We start from the raw sequence: 21197 nt of genomic DNA, 5'->3' as shown, positions 1-21197 counted from the left end.
TTCCTGGTTTCAACTCAATTAAATTTAATACATTCTTACTGGGTGCTACTATGGGCAAAGTATTATAATTTTTTATTAAAGGTCAATCTTATTTTCTACAGTTTTGTAATCAGAAATTGGCTATATTATAATTAAACCTAACTTCTAATATTTACATGCTTCATGAAATATATACAGTCCTTTTTATAAAAGAAGAATAATGTAGGTCTTAACCTTAAGTTAATTGTTATTAAGCCCACAGAAGTCTCATAAAATACATACACAAAAACTACAATTTCTCCCTGAACCATGCAACCAATTTATTCATTGGTACTAAAGGTTTAACAAACATATAATGTTCCTAATAAACAAAATCATAATTTGATTTAAAAGTCTGTATGTTTTATTTTTTTATTTAGTTTAAAAAAATTTTTTTTATTTGAGAGAGAAAATGAGAGAGAAAGAGAGGATGAGAAGGGGCAAGAATCAGAGGGAGAAGCAGACACCCTCTGAACAGTGAGCCTGACGTGGGACTCAATCTTGGGACTCCAGGTTCATGACCTGAGCTCAAGGCAGTAGCTTAACCAACTGAGCCACCCACAGGCCCAAAAGTCTGTATGTTTTAAATGTACTGCGTTTTTGCATGGCATATGACAACGGGTGTTTTTAGAAGAGGTGAATTACCGTCCATCCAATGCAGGGCTGGGTCTCACAACTCTGAGATCATGACCAGAGCCAAAATCAAGTGTCCGTCACTTAACTGACTGCACCACCCAGGAACCCCTTCCCTTCCTTATCACTATCCTTCATCCTTTCCTTTTCCTGTTTGTTGTTGTTCTCTTGGAATCACACATCACTGAGACTACCATCACCACAATGTACAAGGACATCCAAGATGGGCTATAGTGGAGCATATTGCATAGTGTGGAGGATCCAGTGTTGATGTACTTTATATCTCTACTATTCCACAAACTTTTTCCTGGGTGAGCTCTTTTACAGGACTGATAGAGGAGACTGTAGGAGCAAGGGGATTCAAAGTTTCTGAACTGTAACTGATTAGAATTTACAGAGTGCTGGATCTTTTTTCCATGTCCCATTCCTCAAAGAGTGGGTTCGGAGGAAACCAACCCAACATTTTATTAAGCTAAAAAGAAGATATACCTGGATTAGATTACATTTAGAATTGCTCAGTACTTGAATCCAATTCTTATCTCCTTTAAGTGATATTCTATTGACCTGAACTACTGGATCATTGTATCAAGACTTTGGAAGATGCCATTGTTTCCTGTCCTGTGTCTAGCTACATCACCCAACCTCTACTCTCTGACTTCTTACTCAACCATTCTTTATAAAACCAGAAACATCTTGTCCTTTGGGCTGTTTAGTTCATGCAGGAAGAAAACGGAGAGACAAGAAAAGAACGTTTCTCATTTCTACATTTTAACCATGGAGAGAGGAGCCATGAACATTGCAATTATTTTTGAATTTAAGATAGAATTGTCATATATTTATTTGAATACATGAGCAGTTCTGTTTAACTGAAGTCTAAGTTACTGGGTTTTTTTTCCAGTTATTTTTGAACAGAGAACATGCGTTATGTTAGTCTATGGGCTGCAGGTCACTTGTGCAAATTGAGGCAAACGTAGCTGAATGATCATAGAAAAACCTCTTTAACATTTTTGTTCAAGCTACCATAAAAAGTTAACTTTTAAAAAATAATAAGTAATAACATCCTTACAGGAACGAATGCACCGCTTTCCTCAGGTTCACCATGATTGCTTCGGTGTTAAGCAACCAAAGTTTAAAATTGTGAAGAGGAAATTTAACAGATTGGATTCATAATTCCATCCTCTCTGGGGAGAGAGAAAAAAAAAAGAAAAAGAAAATTAGTTAAAAGTCCAAATAACTTCATAACAGTCAATTAAATAAGCTTAAATATATTTATTAAGTGTTAAGAAACAATAGTACACAATTTAGCAAACAGGTAAGCATGTTATATCATATAAGTGATAAAAATGGCAGAAAATATATTTTTCATTTATTTACCAATAAACAACCATCATAGTTTTTTCTTTCCTTTTTTTTTTTTAGTTTTCCTAAAATTTCTTGTACACATTTTACTCATATGGGGCTTCTACTGAAACTTCTTAGAGTACACATAGCTTCAAAAAAGTGTTTTGAGAAAAAAATTAAGAATATATGCTTAATCGAAGAACCATTTGGGGAAAGTTTGTAATGTAATAATTAAGCAACATGTATAAAATACAAAGGTTTCATCTTATAAGAACATGGAAAACTAAAATAAGTTGTAAATATTTCTATTAAGTGAACATATTTTGTACATTTCTTATTTTCTTCAAAGTGAAGCAATCTCCATTTACATAGCTCTATTTATACTTTTGCATTAACCAACAATATTCTCTAGAGGGCAGCACCATGTTTATACCAAAATAAATGAGCTGATCAGGTTTACTATATTAAGTATAGCAAACACCCTATGTACCAGCTTGTTAGTATCCTACAGGTGATTATACTCAGGGCACACGGAAGAATGCTAAAAATGCAAACAAAAGGTCAGTTGCACAAGATGATGCAAAGAAAAACCTTAATTTCTTTTATTGATTAAGAGGTGACAATGCATCCTAAAGGTATTAGGCAAAAATACCACAGTGTCATACACCAAATACATTAGCACTGGCTAATACCTAAAGGTATTAGGGAGGAAACATGAAAACTCTCCAAACAACTTATCAAAGAATTTTGGAGAGAATGCCTTTAATTTCTTTAGGCTACTTTTCAAGGAGTTATTAGCAAAACCCCACCAAATATTTCCATAGCCAATTATTTAGCAATTAGCACTCACTATATTCGGTATGTTAGAATGTTCGCCAATGTCAATGTGAAGATTGATAGTGTCATGTGCCACTCTCTAAAGATGTTATTGCCACAAAGGAGTGCAGCAGAGTCGCACATGTCACTATCCATCTTTACACTGATACTGAATGAATACTTAGTGTAAATTCTAGTGATTAACATAGAAACCCCCCCCTTTTTTTTTTACTGCCAGGAGATTCCTAACTAGAAACAAAGTGGGTAAACCTCTCTGTTCTCTATTCTTCATTTTCTATATCTTCAATTTTAGGATTTTGATTATACTCTCTTCCTGCAGCAAACATCTAACTGAATTCTTTTCTGGGATCACAGGCTTTTACAAGAGTCAGGATTGTGTTGCTAGGTTTGTATGCAGTGGGCTGTCAATGAGAAAAATGTAGTTGCTGTGGGGGAGGGGAAGAGAGACTTGAATAGCTTGAGAATGTGGAATAACATTGAAAAATCATCTGTTCTGTCTAATTTGAAGATACTTTCAAGGAATGTAAAAAAATGTGTTGATAATCTCTTCTAGTGTTTTCTAGTTCCTTTTAGAAATTTGGAAATAAAATTTTACTGGAACAAATTGTACCTCCCTCTGTTTCCCATCTCATTAATAGTACTATTATTCTAGTCATCAAGTTCTATGAATTTAATTTATTCTCTCTTCTTTTCCCCCACATCTCACTTGTGAGTTCTATCAATGTTACCTACACAGAAATATACTTTCTCTTTCACTACAATAATGCATAATGTATGGCCTCCAGTGTCCAGAAACCAAATATTCCATGGAAGGGATAAAGTGACATTTGCTAGATCATTAGTGTAAGGACCTATTCAGAAACTGCCCCTGCTCCCCTTCCCCCAGGGATTTACTTGGAACAAGTCCCAGAAACCAGCTCCAGGTAACAAAGCCCAGAGATAAGGATGGGTCAGGCCAGGTGGAGACATCCGATCAGTAGGGGGTTGCATACTGTCTCCTGAGCTACCAAGGAGTAGGGACCCCCCGCCCTTTGGGAGCCTTTTTGGCGCCAATCCTAATCAAGGTGTAATAGGCTGGTTCTAATGTCTACTAGGGTAAATTGTAATTCAATTGGTCACTAGCATCACTGTGGAGTTTCCTGTGTGTGTTACAATCTCTTTGGCCACCTGTGTGTGGCCAGGCCCGACCACATGGCCTTTGCCCTTAAAAGCTAGTCTATGAAACAGAGAAGGGTCGCCCTCTCTCTGAAGAGGTGCGGCCCTGGCCGGCCAGTTTGATTCTTGATGCTTGGCGCGAAATAAAGCTTTGCTTGACCTTCGTTTTATATCAGTCTCACTCCTTTAACCACGGACCCATTATTGGGGCATAACAATTAGTCATACATTTTTATCCCATAAAATGTTGCCAGACAATGCATAAATCCCTTTTCTTGGGAGGTCTGGTGATAAGTGACAGAAAAAAAAAAAAAAGATACAGAGAGACAAGAAGGTCTTATTTTGCTTCTATGCCCTCAACAAATGCTAAAGTCCTTCTTTTCCTAATATTAAAATACAAAAATTATTTTTAATTTTTACTTTTCAAGTGTCAAAAAATTAATATAATTTAAAAGTTTCAAAGTAAAATATATTTCATTCGAGTAGATTATAACAAATCATTTGAAATTGTGTTTGCTATAGCTTGATATGATAATGATCTTATTAAACACTGTATCTTCCATAATCTCAGCCATGGTAGAATTGCATTATTGTTACTCAAAAGACTGTGTTTCTTTAAAATTTAATCATTGTTGTCATCTTTTTTAAAAATATTTTATTTATTTATTTGACAGAGAGAGAGAGATCACAAGAAGGCAGAGAGGCAGGCAGAGAGAGAGGAAGGGAAGCAGGCTCCCTGCAGAGCAGAGCTCCATCCCAAGACCCTGAGATCATGACCTGAGTGGAAGGCAGAGGCTTAACCCACTGAGCCACCCAGGCTCCCCTGTCATCTTTTTTATATGTATATTTTCCTGTGAAATGAAAACAACAAATATTCTAACTTCCGATTTTGTTAATTGAGGAGAGTAAGTAATAATCACAAAAGTATACTGTGTAAACAGATCTTCAATTTATTAACAAAAGTACCTTAAGGGCAAAATAATATCTTTCTATATTATTAAAATTTGTATTTTTTTGAAACCTGACTAAACTGGTTCGAAAATGCCCCTTGATTGGTGGTAAAAGCTTAGAACTATGATTTGATAGACAGGAATAAATTATATATAAATTATGTAAAGTAAGTAATGTTACATTACATGTTTCCCCAAAGAGCTAAGACACTGTGGTGATATTTTGCAATGAGAAATGTTCTGTGTACTTCTACAAAACCTCCCAAAGCCTTGGATAAGTTAAAAGAAACAAACAAACAAAAATAAGAGGAACAACAACAACAAAAAAACCCATACAAAGCAACACGAATTAAACACTCTGATCTGCAAACCTCTCAGACTCTGCCAATCTTTCATAATAGAATTCTCATCATTGTTGAACAGAAAAACAATACCTGGGAATTTAAGTGCTCAAATTTGAGAAGACTTGTGTTTTAAAGAATTAAGAAAAAAATCACTGGTAGGATAACTGGTAGAGTTATCTCTCATTTTAAATGAGAATTTATATGGTTCTCCTAGGAACTATGTTTGGTCATGTAACAATGTCAAAGTATTATAAGATTTTATATATATGTATATATATATATACACACACACACATATATATAAATAGACGTACATATACATATATATAAATTGAACTTCTGTGATTTAACCTCTAATTTTCTCTTCATGCTTGATACAGTAAATTGATTTCAGGCTAACCGATCTTTTTCTGTACATATCATATATATATGTATATACACACATATATATATATATGCAGACATTTATATGTGTAGGTGTGTGTATATATATGATTTTATGTACAAAAGAAGATCAGTTAGCCTGAAATCAATTTACTATATCAGGCATGAAGAGAAAATCACAGGTTAAATCCCAAAAATAAGTTCAAGATCCGTAAATGCATATTCAGACTTCTCTCTTATTTCTGCAATACAAATCACAAACTGTTTATGTTCTCTCTAGTGCTCTGTAAAATCTTCAGACATCAATAACAATAACTACATTTGCTAAGGCAAAAATGGGGGCAAATAGCAGTTTTCGAATGGTTCTCAATAGCATGATTTTAGTTAAACAAGACTCATATGCTGAGCATTGTATTTAATTGATGCTTATGACATCGATGCTCCTATGTCAACATATGTCATATAGCATACAGCATATTTTATGTAAATAGCGTGAATACTTGAAGACAGTTGGACTAAAACTGGGTCCTCAGTGTATTTCAGAAATTAATTTTAAACTATCAAAATCAGTATCACTCAGAAATACTTAAAGCCATTATCAATATCCATCATGGAAGTGAAAATAATGAACTAAAAAGTAAAGTCCGGGCACCTGAGTAGCTCAGTGGGTTCAGCCTCTGCCTTAGGCTCAGGTCATGATCTCAGGGTCCTGGGATCGAACCCCACATCAGGCTCTCTGCTCAGCGGGAAGTCTGCTTCCCCCTCTCTCTCTGCCTGTCTCTCTGCCTACTTGTGATCTCTCTCTCTCTGTCAAATAAATAATTAAAACCTTTTTTTTTTTTTTTATAATTTTTTTTCCCCTTTTTATTAATTTTTTCAGCGTAACAGTATTCATTCTTTTTGCACAACACCCAGTGCTCCATGCAAAACGTGCCCTCCCCATCACCCACCACCTGTTCCCCCAACCTCCCACCCCTGACCCTTCAAAACCCTCAGGTTGTTTTTCAGAGTCCATAGTCTCTTATGGTTCGCCTCCCCTCCCCAATGTCCATAGCCCGCTCCCCCTCTCCCAATCCCACCTCCCCCCAGCAACCCCCAGTTTGTTTTGTGAGATTAAGATTTTATTTATTTATTTGACAGAGAGAGAGAGATCATAAATAGGCAGAGAGGCAGGCAGAGAGAGAGCGGGGGAAGCAGACTCCCCGCTGAGCAGAGAGCCACGCGGGGCTCCATCGCAGGATCCCGGGATCATGACCTGGGCGGAAAGCAGAGGCTTTAACCCACTGAGCCACCCAGGCGCCCCAATAAATAAAATCTTAAAAAAAAAAAAGTAAAACTCCTATGGGGAAGAAAGACTGCCATGAATTAAAAAGAGCAAAAGCTACTTTTGACTCTTGCCACATGGTCTCAAGCTAGACTTGGAAATTGGTTAATTTCAGAGGTAATTGGTGTGATGCTTGTTTAGCTCTAAATATAAATATGACTGTAACGGGACCTAAGATTTTTTGGCACACAGCTTCTATTTTAACTTCTTCTTGGTGACATTTTAAGGATTTTGCACGGGCATGAATTTAGTGATGCTACACTTCATTCATTGGACAATAATTTGAGGGTTCACTTGGAAAACGAGTGCTATATTTTCTTTAAGGGATACCTAGTTTTCCATGCCCATTTGCCTTTCACGTGGTGAGGGATCTATGGCCATCCTTGTGGTCTATAGAATACTTTATATTCAATTCATTTGTGGAAGACTACAAAGATGAGAAAGGGAAATCAGTTTTGCATGTTATCTGAGTCTTACACATTTTAAATTTAGCTTATGAAAGAACTTTCTCGTGGCTCTGTATTAGGAGAGGCAAACAACAAAGAAAACCCCAAGATTTGGACTCTAGTAAAGTCATCATTGGGGATTAGGTTTAAGAGTCAAGTGTTACACCAGTAGAGAGTAGACATTAAGTTGGAGAACAGGAAAAATGAAGGAGGGCAGCAAACAGAAATGGAAAGAATAGGCAAAAAGGAAAATGACAAGGGAGACTGTTCTGAGAAGGAGCAGAGTCATACTGTGCGTCCCGTCCAAAAGAAGATTGCCAGTGACCTTAGCACCATTTCAAAAAACTCGTGTAGAAAGGGTCTAGAATGAAACTGGATGAAGGGGGAGAGAAGAGGACCATCCAGACAAGAGGAGGTAGTTGGTGAGGAAAAGGAATATGTTCAAAGGGTTTGTCCAAAGCAGCAGAGGCAGATGTGTGCTAAATATGTGCTAAAGACAAATTTTTCAGAGAAGGAGCCATAAAGATGTACTTTCCATGTAACTCCCACATTCCTTAGCCAAGTTCTGGGTACCTGACTGATGGAAGGGCAGGGAGAGGGAGAGACTTGAGATTTAAGGTGTGAAGTGAAAAGATCCTAAGAATGAGAATGAACTGTGGTTTTATCTAAATTGTGTTTGGAGAAAGAGAAGTCTATGACTTTATCAAAAATCCCAGACATTTCCTTGCATCTTCAAAAGCTAACCATTTATGATTTGTTTTTACTATCACCTTTCCTACCCTTTGACACGGAAGAAAGATTGGTCATGTCAATCACATTTCCTGTCCTCAAACTGTTTCCTAGTCATTCTTTTCTAGACCTGGTTAAACATAATACTGATAAAAATAGTAAGAAAGTGCCAGTGTTTCTACCTGATGCTTTAACAAAATTTGGAAGTAATAGGTTACCCCATTAAAAAACGTAGTTTAAATTAGATTTCTGGAAATCCCATGAGCTGATTATAGTGATGAAGCAACTTATTTTCTCTTATAATGAAGAGATTAAGTCTGGCACTGAATGTTTTAAAAACTATAGAAGAGGCAGTCAATTGAGATCATTCTTGTCTGGCTTTTTATAATAAAGCATTTAAGAATTTTATAATTAATAATAAACGTAGAGGTTAAATTTTTGGCAGTTTCCGTTGTTCAGAAATTATGGACTTCTGACTCGAAACTAGATAAACTGATATCTAGTTTTTACTAGGTTAAAAAGTGCATTAGTGGGGCGCCTGGGTGGCTCAGTGGGTTAAAGCCTCTGCCTTCGGCTCAGGTCATGATCCCAGGGTCCTGGGATCCAGCCCCGCATCGGGCTCTCTGCTCAGCAGGGAGCCTGCTTCCTCCTCTCTCTCTGCCTGCCTCTCTGCCTACCTGTGATCTCTGTCTGTCAAATAAATAAATAAAATCTTTAAAAAAAAAAGTTAGAGATGTTCAGATTTCTCCTCAGAAGACCATGTTAATGTGGCACAGATTTACATTTTGGGGAGAAATCTTTTAATTCAAAAACTATTATATTATAATACATATATTATAATATATTATAAGTCTTTGACTATATAGAAGTTGAAAGGAAAATTCCTATAATATTATAATATAATAATAATATTGTCAATATTGTCAATATAGTCAAAGACTATTATAATATTATATTATTATTATATTATAATATTATAGGAATTTTCCTTTCAACTTCAGATGCCCTGTAGGGATTTTCAAATAAAACGTAAAATTGTCATACTAAAAAATTCCCCTTCGCCAACTCTAGTTAAGTCAAACAATAGCTATTTATGATTTTAATTAAAAAGTTACTATGTTATGCAGTTATTGTAATCCATGCAATTAAAGTCTATTCTTTCACGTCAACACAGGATATTCAAGCACGTTAAGTGCAGTTAGAAATTTATTTAGCTCCATTTTAATGAATCCAAATCTTCTACCTTCAGGTGTAAGGTTTTGATTTATCCCACAATTGTGAATTCATAAAACTTCTAGGGCTGAAAAATTATGAGTGATCAAATAATCCAGTCCTTGGTCTTCAAACAGGTCTATACTTAAGCCACTTCAAGATATGTGATAATTGATGTTCTTCAGAACAACCTCCAGAAGAGGCAACTTCATAACCTTCCAGTGTTTAGCAATCTGCTTCCCAGAAAGTCATATATTAGGCAAGAAGCCTCAAGCTAAGAGACTTCAATAGAAATGATTCGTTTCTTACTAAGTTGAATACGGATCTCAATTACAGGATAATGCTATACTAGCAACTGGTTCACTGTGTCTTGTCTTTGACTGAGAACGCAGTGATTCGGACCCAAAACTGGAGACCTCCTCATGATGTGCCATAGGGAAGTCTAACGGTTCTGAAGATGCAATTATATATGTTGGGTGAATTTAAAATTTCCTCTCCAAACCGAGACGCTTTCGAAAGTAAAGGGCGAGGGGGCATTCACTGGACAGGACTTTGGGCTTCTCCTGGACATGTCATTAGAACTGGTAATAAGGTGATTATTTTATCGAATGCAGGTGTAGTGTAATTTCCTTCCCTCACCGCCTTAAGTTAATGTAAGTGGTTGTTCAAAGAAATTTAACTGTTCTTCTTGTACTTGGAATTAAAATGAAACATGAATTATTTTCTCATTATTTGAATTTACTAAATGCTTCCTTGTGTTTTACATATTTTGTAAGAGTGATTACTGTTAAATTTAGTGAGACTTAACTCCAAAGATCTACAGTTTATAAGGCCCTAAGTTTTTCCCTAGCTAGACCTATTCCATTTATTGAAATAATACTTTAACAACAGAATCCGTTCTAAGTTTAAAGAGTTAAAATAGCTACCCAAATTGTTCCGTGATAATAGTAACAGGCGTTGAGAGAGTCTGTCTTGGTGGGCAGAGTGCCAGTATTGGAAGTTGCTTTCTCCATAGGTGGTAGCACAACTATCCCTGAATATTGTCAGCATAAGTATCCACGTAACAGAGTAAACTGAAAGCTTTTGAACAGCAGAGCTCACAGAGCAAACCATATGCTAAATCTCTGTTTTGGAGACCCGATTTACAGGGTTGAAAAACTGTATAACAGCATCTTGTAACAGCATCTTTATGGGGTAGCAGACAAGCTAGACAAGGTCTCTGCTCTCACAGAGCTCACATTCTAGCAGGAGATACAGACAAGAAGCATTTAAACACATAAGTAGAATAATTCTGGATTGTAAGGATTGCTATGGATAGAATGAAAGAGCACAATGGGATAAACAGAGACTGGGGGAAATACTTGAGATGAACCTATGTACGCAGTCATAGCTTGGGGTTAGATATTTAAATATATATATATATATATATATATATATGCCATAGTAATAATATTAGCCAGCATTTGCTGGTTATTCTCAACCACAATAAAAAATACAGTTCTTTCATACTGGTAAGCTAAGCACATAATCAGCATCTCTGATGGGAATAGCTCAACATTTTCTATTGGTTTGATTTTAATTTTGCAAACCAGGGTGGGGGCACGCGGGGGACACCTCTTCATCTTTTGCTGATATACTTAAAACTCAATTCAGCTACAAATTAAAATGTGTTCCCACTTACATTGGTGTCTCCTCCCCCATAAGCAACTCCCACTTTCCTATTTCATTAGTTTACGAGATCACAGGCTTTTGGCTATATAGCAGGCTCTTCTTCTGGCGGTAGAGGTTCCAGTAGAGTTGTGAAAAGCGAAAAGTTCAATCAGTTGCCCAGATGTATTTATTGCCAAATAATGAGGTACTTGGATACATCTGGACAGCCGAATGAACTCTTAACTCCTCATCTTTCCAAAAGCTCTTCATCTCACAGCTCCAGAATCACCTAGATAAAGGGAGAAAAACAAACAAAAGTCCACTTTGCAGTGGAAGGATCGGTCTTTAATGCTGTCCCATCAAACAAAACAAAACAAAACAAAACACGTGGGTCCTACTTGTGCTTTATAACTTATTACACAATGCATATAAATCGCCAAAATACAGCAAGACTTCAATTCACAGGTTAATTGCATGACATGAAACTCTATCAAATACATAAAATTGAGTCAAAATAAAAATTAATTGTATTAGCAATTTATATAATATAGAATTCATTCTAGTATCATTTAGTACCTTGAATGTTAAATATATATATAACATAGCATAGAAGAGTAGGAGGTTGGAGACACAGGTTCTAGCCCTGACTTGTTTGAAGTATGACTTAGGATAAGTCACTGGACCAATTCGGGCCCGAGTTCTTTTCATCCATAGCATGAAGTTGTTGTAATAGACAATCTTTATCTGTTCTGGCTCTGAAATGCTGAGATTCAAGTTGTTTTTCCTAAAAGCTTGATATTATTTTATGCTATTTTACAAACAAGATGCTTCAACCCTCCCCCTTCACCCCTCTTCCGGCTTATGCTCACTCTCGCTCTCTCTCTCAAATAAATATATAAAATCTTTTTTTTTTAAACAAGATACTTCTAAAGAGCTGAGTTTCGTTACAATTAAATTCTACTTCTTGTTACTGCCAATTAAATGTAAAACATGACATTCACCCACAACGTCTTGATTTGAACGGAGTGTGAAAGCGATTTTTAACTTCAGTATGTTCCTAATGCAGCTGACGTGTCCTACAAATTTATGTGCATGCATTCTGTCCCATTTCTTCTTCTTACTTCCTTAAATGAATCTGAAATGCGTGTCTCAACTTCAAGAGTTAAGAGACTACACAGACTCACAATAAATTTAGCAGAAAACTTTTTAATTGCAATTTTCTGATTTTAAAAAAATCTGATGCCTAGAAGATAGAAGAGTGAGGTTTAAGAAGCAATTGTCAGATTCGTGGCTATCGAAAGCTTGACTTCTGCTTTAGAGGTTTAATGCTCAACTAATACCTGTTTACCGTTTTGAGTACTCTTCTTCCTTTTTATTTATTTATTTATTTATTTATTTATTAAGATTTTATTTATTTATTTGACAGAGAGCGAGATCACAAGTAGGCAGAGAGGCAGGCAGAGAGAGAGGAGGAAGCAGGCTCCCTGCTGAGCAGAGAGCCCGATGCGGGGCTCGATCCCAGGACCCTGAGATCATGACCTGAGCCGAAGGCAGCGGCTTAATCCACTGAGCCACCCAGGCACCACCTCCTTTTTATTTATTTATGGAGAAAAATAGTACCTCAGTTGGACAACTTGGAAAATACTGTTTCTTGCACCAGTTCTGTGAACTTTATACCAGATGCTGTCAATATTTAGAAAAACAGCTCTGCCTATTTTATAACTCCTCTCAGTGATATTAAGCTAAAATATCAGACCACAAATGACATGTAATGTTTTCACTTTTTTTTTCTAACTAGATGCGTGAAGAATTCTGCTAATTACTCTCCCAGAGTGCCTCCTGTGCCACTCAACTTAAAAAATAAAATCTGCCAGGAAGTTCAAACCAACCTAAATCTTCAAATCCTTTGGTTCATGATTTCAAAGTGTGTGTGTATGTGTGTGTATGGGGGGTGGGGAATGAAAAGAAAGCTGCTATGGGTTTACACATCTTACTATTATCATCCTCCAAAGCACCATCCCTTCATAAACTCAAATCATCTCATGATGAGGCAAAGCTCTTTTGAGTAGATGAATATTTTCATTCATATTTTCCAAGCAGGAGAATTAACTTCCCTAATATTAAAAATCTACAAAATATTGAACACCGCAAATTTGGAAAAACGCCATTGGTGAAATAGCAGATGCTTCATAACGGCAAAAACTGTTTTTTACATGTCACCGAAAGATTGTATATAGGCAGTCATGATTGTTCCACCCACTTGTGGGCAGTAGAGACATAATTTTCTATCACACAGATTCATACCATAATATAGACCAACAGGAAGTAATTTTGCTAAAATATCAACATGTTATTCTACCGTTTAACCCACAGTTAAGCTAAATTTGAGAAGAAAACCAACAGGGGTGCCTTCTACTGTTACATTTAAAGGACTGTTTCCAAGGGCACCTGGGTGGTTCAGTGGGTTAAGCATCTGCCTTCAGCTCAGGTCATGATCTCATGTTCCCGGGATCAAGGCCCTCATCGGGTTCTCTGTTCAGCTGGAAGTCTGCTTCTCCCTCTCCCTCTCTCTCAGTGCTCTCTTTCTCGCTATCTCTCAAATAAATTAATTTTTTAAAAAATCCTTAAAAAACAAAAATAACTAAATAAACTGTCCTAAGAAGCCCTATTTTCTTATTTTATAAACGACGATTTCTAGATTAAATTATAGGGCCTTATTTTTTTCAAAGTGCAGGTGTTGTGCTACTATGTGTCAGGCACTGTGATAATTAGTTTCACCTAATTTCAGTTCCAAAACTCATTTTAAAGGAAAAAGAAATTGCTAGGTTGAAAGAGGTTAAAGCAGTTTTTCCTAGAAAATTGCAAGTTTGAGATTCTAAAATTTGGGGGATTTTTTTTTTTTTTTTTACAAAGCACATTTAGGAAGACAATATAAGCAAAGAGTTTATGTGTTCATCTAGACATTGTTTGGGGTGCCTGGGTGGCTCAGTGGGTTAAGTCCCTGCCTTCGGCTCAGGTCATGATCTCAGGGTCCTGGGATCAAGCCCTGCATCTCTCCTCAGCAGGGAGCCTGCTCTACCCTCTCTCTCTGCCTGCCTCTCTGCCTGCTTGTGATCTCTGTCTGTCAAATAAATAAAATCTTAAAAAAAAGACATTGTTCATTTATTCAACTCATTTATCTAATGCCTACTATGTGCTTGGGATTCTAGCTGCTTGGGATTGACGGGGTTCAGGGCAGGACACCTCAGAATACGCCATTTTGGCATGTGGATTATCTGAGCTGAAGGCAACCAAGGCTAAACAGATTCAAAATGAGCTTTTTATCTCCCACTTAACTGTCTAAAAAATTTTAGATAGGGAGTCTGTACCAGGAAGACAGTTATCACTAACTTTTTTGTGTACATCAGGAAGACTTTTCCACCTGGAAGGCAAACATATGTTTACCAAACATTTGTTCCTCCTAACTCCTTGTGAATTGCCTTCCTCCGCTTTGAAATCCTAAACCCCAACTCCCTTCTGCTTAGCTCAAGACTGCACATAAACCTCAATGGCCTGTCCGTTGGTCTCATATCTTTGGGGAAGCCATACATATCAAATTAAATTTGTTTCTCCCCTGTTCATCTGTCTTATGTTATTTTGGTTATTAGAACACCCAAAGAACGGAGACGGGTAGGGAAAAAATTTCCCCTCCCAGACAGGATACACCAGTAAACGAAGCAAAGCCCCATGCCCATATAGAGGTTACATTCTTGTTCTTCCTACTGATTACTAATTATTTGTTAATTGAGAATTTGTGGTAAAATCTATAATTTTTAAATGTTTTCAAGGTTTTATTCATCTCTTCCATTGGTAAAGGAATAGAGGTTACGCAAGCTACTTTTGGCAAATTACCTTGATCCTCAAGGTTACTAAGATATTTGTGATTATATATTCACTACTATTCTCTACTCAAACTTAATTTCTTCCCACCATCTGCTGGTATCAGGGATCTGAAATAAAATCTGTTGTTACTGTATTGCTTGTATTGTAAGAAGGATTCCTTGAATTTTAAAATCTAATTTTAACTTACTAAAATATTTTGGTCCAGATTAAAACCATCTGTAGAGAGAAGCAGCTAAAAACAATGCAAGCCAAAGATAGAAGTGTTGGCAATATAGTGTCTCCACAGCTGAATTTATTATGACACACACACATATATATAGATATATAAGTTTGAAAAATTCTACAGACCACAAAACACCTGCTACTCAAAGAAAGCCAGAAATTATTCTAAATGGTCACTGCAGTTGACTTACCAAAAACTGAGAAGTTACATTCATGAAACAAGCACCCAGCTTATGCCAATATTTGTGGAAACTTATTCATCAGCTTCCCACATAACTTTTGGCAAGATACCTTGCATCTGGCAGTAGAGAAGCTGTCAATATAGGACTTTAGAAAGTTCATGCCACTGAATGTGTTATTATGGTATGCCCTGGGAAGTGTTACTCTCTAAGTCACCATCTGTCACCCTAAACTAAGCAGAGAGAAGAATAAAGAATCTTCTCGATCGGGTAATCCCTGTAGAAATTTCTCAGTATGAAAAGAATGTAAGAAGGGGATGCATAATAATTGTTTCCATGTGTTAATTTTTTAAAGATTTTATTGATTTATTTGACACAGAGAGAGAGATTACAAGCAGGCAGAGAGAGAGAGGGAAGCAGGCTCCCTGCTGAGCAGAAAGCCCCATGTGTGGCTTGATTCCAGGACCCTGAGATCATGACCTGAGCTGAAGGCAGAGGTTTAACCCACTGGGCCACCCAGTTGCCCCTCTGTGTATTAATTTATTACTTTATGTCAAACATTGTGGGAAATACTTTATATACTTTGTCTCCTTTCATTGTTACCATGGCAACAGTGCAATAGCAGATTAAAAAATAAATTGACATGTTAACAAAATACCAAATACTGTTAGTAAGTGGTAGAGCAGGATTCAATTTCAGAATTATTCGCTCCAGAGTCTACACTCATTCACTCTATACCACTTAGAGTAGTTCTATGATTTCTATAAGAAACTATACAGTTCTCTAAATTGCCAGTCTCTGTGCCTAATAAGTATACTTTCAGGGAAGGTGTTGAAAGGGGCCACCGAAAGACCACCCAAATTCCTGTTGTGATAGGTGAGGAAGCTGATCCAGAAGAGATAAGTAAAAAGAGATTAGCATAAGTATCCTTACGTTAATTGTTGCCAGTGCCAAGATTAGAAGCAAATCTCCTATTCTCTTTCCAGTCCTTTGATGCTGAGCCTTATGAGGAGCAAAGGGCCTCTAAAAGTCACAGATGATGGAAGTCTCACTAGTTTATGCAAAACTTTAGTACTGTTGTCTCGTGCCCTCCCTTTAAGTGAAAGCGATGAAAGAAATGTCATAGACTACAAAATTAAATGCAGTAGAATGCTCCTTTGGAATGCATTCCTTAACACCTGGCTCTTCAAATATTCCAAAAAAGATGTCAGGCTAAAGGCAAGGGAAAAAAGGAATGGAGGAAAGAGAGGAAGAAGAGAAGGAAAGAAAGAAGGGGGTAGTGAGGGAGGGAGAGGGGAAGGAAACAGAAGGAAGAAAGGGAAAGAAAACTGTTGTTCTCAAATCTGTATTAATTCCTAGTCTGGAAGTCCCACATGGTTGTGTTATGCCTACTGTTCCACTGTTCCAGGGACTAACTCTGGCAGGGATATGCTGGCAGGACTATCCTCAAACATAAGTTGTTTATGCAAAACTTTGTTAAATCTCACAGTTGCTTTCTTGATCATGTAATTTACCCAAAACAATAGCAGGGGAACAAAGTGATTTTTAGATACAATTAACACTTCCCTGACTAGAGCGAAAATGTAAAGAAGACAGTTTTTTTTTTTTTCCTGTTGGAAAACATATTCAGACAAGTAGTATGGAAATAATCCCACTAACGAATAGTCTTAGATTATTTTTAATACAGTTTGGGAATTTGGCATAACTGACGCAATTGTAGGCAAAGCAAAACTCCGCTAGGGAGGTTTTAAATAGCAAGAGAACATAGCTTTCAGCTTTGGCTCACCAGAATTAACCCAAGGGATTCACAGATGACACTGCCTTTGATCTTGCTAAAACTGTTTCACTGTGCCAGTTGCTTTGAAAGCAGACACTCCTTTGAAGCAATGAAGTATTCAGTTATAGTTGAGTCTGCCAAATAACGCCTTTTCTGTCTAGGTCACATAGTTAAGTACCCATACAAAGTCTTTGGTCCATTATATATATTTTTGAGTCAGCCAACTCACTTTTTGAGCACATTATGTCTCTAAAGCTTTAGGAGCAAATGCATACAGTAGAGGGAGAAGCTGACTTTAATTGTTATTAGAGGAGCACATAAGTGTGTTGCATTTGAATGAGCACAGATTTTGGGGAGCCAAAGATGGAAAGATGAGACCAAATTTTACTTCTTGAATTCCTAACTTTGGGCAACTCACTCAATCCTTCTGTGCCTTTGTGTAATCTAGTGTGAGGCCAAAAAGCTGATAAATACGAAATTGCTCCGTGAAGAGCTAAATGACTGGCAGATATTAAAGTGAAGAGGTATGTTGATGTAATGAGTAAGTGCATTTTCTCAAATTAGTCTATGGAATTATCTGATTATTTTAAAATTATGTTCGAAGTAACATGATTAGTTACCAAGCTATTTTAGTTCACATTGATTATTTTCCTAATATGCAATTCTAATAAAATATATTCTTTTTTTTAAAAGATTTTATTTATTTATTTGACAGAGATCACAAGTAGGCAGAGAGGCAGGCAGAGAGAGAGAGGGGGAAGCAGGTTCCCTGCTGAGCAGAGAGCCCAATGCGGGGCTGGGATCATGACCTGAGCAGAAGGCAGAGGCTTTAACCCACTGAGCCACCCAGACGCCCCATAAAATATATTCTTTTTTTTTTTTTTTTAAAGATTTTATTTTATTCATTCGACAGACAGAGGTCACAAGTAGGCAGAGAGGCAGGCAGAGAGAGAGGAGGAAGCAGGCTCCCTGCTGAGCAGAGAGCCCGACGTGGGGCTCGATCCCAGGACCCTGAGATCATGACCTGAGCCGAAGGCAGAGGCTTAACCCACTGAGCCACCCAGGCGCCCCCATAAAATATATTCTTAATGAAATCACTCGCAATAAAAATATATTTTCTCTAGATTTTTTACATTTGTCTTCAGAGATTGAGAGGCAAATCAGTCAGAAATAGTTATAATACATGTATCTAAATCGTCTTACCTGGAAAAAAGGGGCAAAGTTGACATCAGAAAGACTGTTTTGCATCAGAACAGAATTGAAATTTGTAGGGTTCCCATGTTATTCAAAGGAGGAGGATACATAAACACTCTGAGAATTTACACGTGTAGGGAAAGAAACAAAGTTGCTCACTTAAGCCATGAACTACAGAGTGGAAATAAATGGTTTGTCAAAAGGCAAAGTTATTTCTTTTTTTTTGTTTGTTTGTTTATTTGTTTATTTACAGCATAACAGTGTTCATTGTTTTGGCATCACACCCAGGGGCAAAGTTATTTCTTATAAATAGCTCTTTAGCAGCAGGTTCAGCATAAATACACTTTCCTGTCAGCTTTAGTCTCCTTATAATAAGCTGGATTATGGTACCATCTCAGGATGGTAACATCAATAACGTTTGGCAATCTAGTCAAGAGAAGAATGGTATCCAGGGGCACCTGGGTGGCTCAGTCAGTTAAGCGTCTGCCCTCAGCTCAGGTCCTGATCTCAGGATCCTGGGATGGAAACTCAAATAGGGCTCCCTACTCAGCGGGGTGTCTGCTTCTCCCTCTCCCTCTGCAGCTCCCCTGCAGCTCCTCCCCTCTTTTTCAAATAAATAAAATCTTTTAAAAGAGAGAGAGAGAAAAGTGGTATCCAAACAATCATGATGATGTACTATAGAAGTACATGCTTTCTAAATTGATGGGCCTTTTCTGTAGGTTTTTTTCCCCCTATGGGGTTTTTTTTTTTTTCCTTTTAGAGAGTGAGATAGAGGGAGAGGGAGAGAGAGAATCCCAAGCAGGCTCCATGCCCAGCATGATCCCACAGGAGGCTCGATCCCACAACCCTGAGATCATGACCCCAATGAAAATCAAGTTGGTGCCCAACTGAGTGAGCCACCCAGGCCTCCCTTTCTGTAGGTTTTTAACATAATTACATCTTTAGGTTTTATAGTCCCATAGAAATAATGCACTATTAACACATATTTATAAATATGATACATGTTTTTAATCTTAGTGTCCATAATGATGTAAGAATTTCATCTTATCTTCCATAATGATGTGAGTAAGAATTCCATTAAGAAGCCCCTATCACGGGGCACCTGGGTGGGCCTCTGCCTTTGGCTCAGGTCATGATCCCAGGGTCCTGGGATTGAGTCCCGCATCGGGCTCTCTGCTCAATGGGGAGCCTGCTTCCCTCTCTCTCTTTGCCTGCCTCTCTGCCTACTTGTGATCTCTCTGTCAAATAAATAAATAAAATCTTAAAAAAAAGAAGCCCCTATCACTTCATCATTTTTAAGCAGACACATATACAGTAGGCACACAAAAATAGCTCTTGAGCTTTTGGAGTTGCAGTGTTGAGGATAAAGAGTTCTTAGAGATTTTTTTCTGAGTTAAATTGGGGTAGTTGGTTGGTAGTCATTGACAGTTTGTATTTGCTCTCTGTAGACAATGGTAATTAAAATATTTTTATTTTGTTTAATTGTTTTTTAATGAACTCTAGAAAAGACAGCTGACCAAATCTTAAAATAATAACTTTATAAGGCTGATTGATTACATTCAGTTTATTACCATCTAATATTTTTATTTCATAAAATTATGTGTCAATTATATGTGATTGCTTGGTTACTACCTTTTCCTGGACTGGATTGCCAAAAGCTATAGATTTCAGTTTAAGATTATACTCTAATCCAGCCTATATAAAGAGGATTAAGCCAACTAGAGGATATATTTATGCAAACCAAATTCTATAGATCATAATGTTTTTTTGGTTCTTAAATCTTGAAATGACTGTAAAAGAGTCAACTGTGTGGCTTATTTTCACTTTTAAGATCAGAACTATCAGGACAAGCAGATGAGGAAAAAATAAGTGCATGTCCAATCCATTTCAAATCTTTATATTGATTCAAACTCCATCAGCAAAATGTTCTCTAAGTTTCTATTTCAGTAGGACATTTGTTATCCAAAAATACAACAATGGTAAAACAAAGAACCATTGAACTAGGGAAGTTGTATTATGTCTGTCAACGTTGAAAACATGATAGAATGCTTTTTCAATTGACAAGGGCAGGTAGAATCACAGACCTTAACATCTATTCATAATGATTTAGAGTAACAAGTCAGTTCTATGTACATGAAGGCATAACTCATATTCCATTTCAAGGAATAATTCAATGTGTCATTATATTAGTTATGTTTTTATAAAAGAAAAAAAATATGAATGGGTACAAAACCACCTGCCAGTATAAACTGCTAGAGTGAAATGAAGATATACGTTTATTGTGCTTATATTTTATATTCTTTCAAATCTAAAGACTCATGCTTTCTTTGCCAGGAAATTCATAATTGAATCATAAGAAATGTAATAGAGCAATATCTGTTGCAGCAACCTTTGATGTTAATGAAGGAACTGGCAGTCACATGAAATCAGATGGGTCACAGAAATGTATTTGCGAGAAAGGAAACATTGGCTAGCAGCTTGGTATTTCCTCTATCCTCCATGAAAATCATAGATATGGAAAGGTTTTCCAAATCATCCTTTTCATTAAAGTTATCTAGAGGTGGACTTGAAACTCTACCTGTAAGTGGTAGCCTTCTTTTTTTTTTTTTTTTTTTTTTGCTCACTGTACTTAGGTCTCTAACAAAAAACATTTGATGAGGAAAAAAGGAAAGACTCCACACTCATATTTATCATGAATTTATTGAATAAGCCTCAGTTGAAGGCCTTCTATAGGTCAGGATCTGTGCTAGGTGCTGGTGACATGGCAACAGGCAAATAGACATGATCCTTGTTTTTGTAGGGAAAAGAAAGCTATAGCAGGTCACAGACCTTATATGAATAATCACAACAATTCCACATTGCTGGAAATTGTAATTGGTGCTAAGAGAAAAGATAGTGTACTACGAGAGACTTTAATTTA

The 21197-nt window shown here is 36.8% G+C and overlaps 1 protein-coding gene across 1 annotated transcript in view; it reads right to left on the bottom strand.

Annotated features, from left to right (window-relative positions):
* The window catches only part of HTR2C (5-hydroxytryptamine receptor 2C), a 298497-nt gene that overhangs the window by 166357 nt on the left and 110943 nt on the right, over positions 1-21197 (bottom strand). Inside the window, exon 3 of the mRNA XM_045995394.1 lies at positions 1718-1832. Coding sequence (XP_045851350.1) covers positions 1718-1752 — 35 coding nt within the window. The 5' untranslated portion in view covers positions 1753-1832. The remainder of the gene's footprint in view (positions 1-1717; positions 1833-21197) is intronic.

The sequence above is a fragment of the Meles meles genome, chromosome X (assembly GCF_922984935.1).
Source record: "Meles meles chromosome X, mMelMel3.1 paternal haplotype, whole genome shotgun sequence".
Taxonomy (NCBI): domain Eukaryota; kingdom Metazoa; phylum Chordata; class Mammalia; order Carnivora; family Mustelidae; genus Meles; species Meles meles.
The sequence above is the reverse complement of the archived record's forward strand: the minus strand, read 5'-3'. Positions and strand labels throughout refer to the sequence as shown.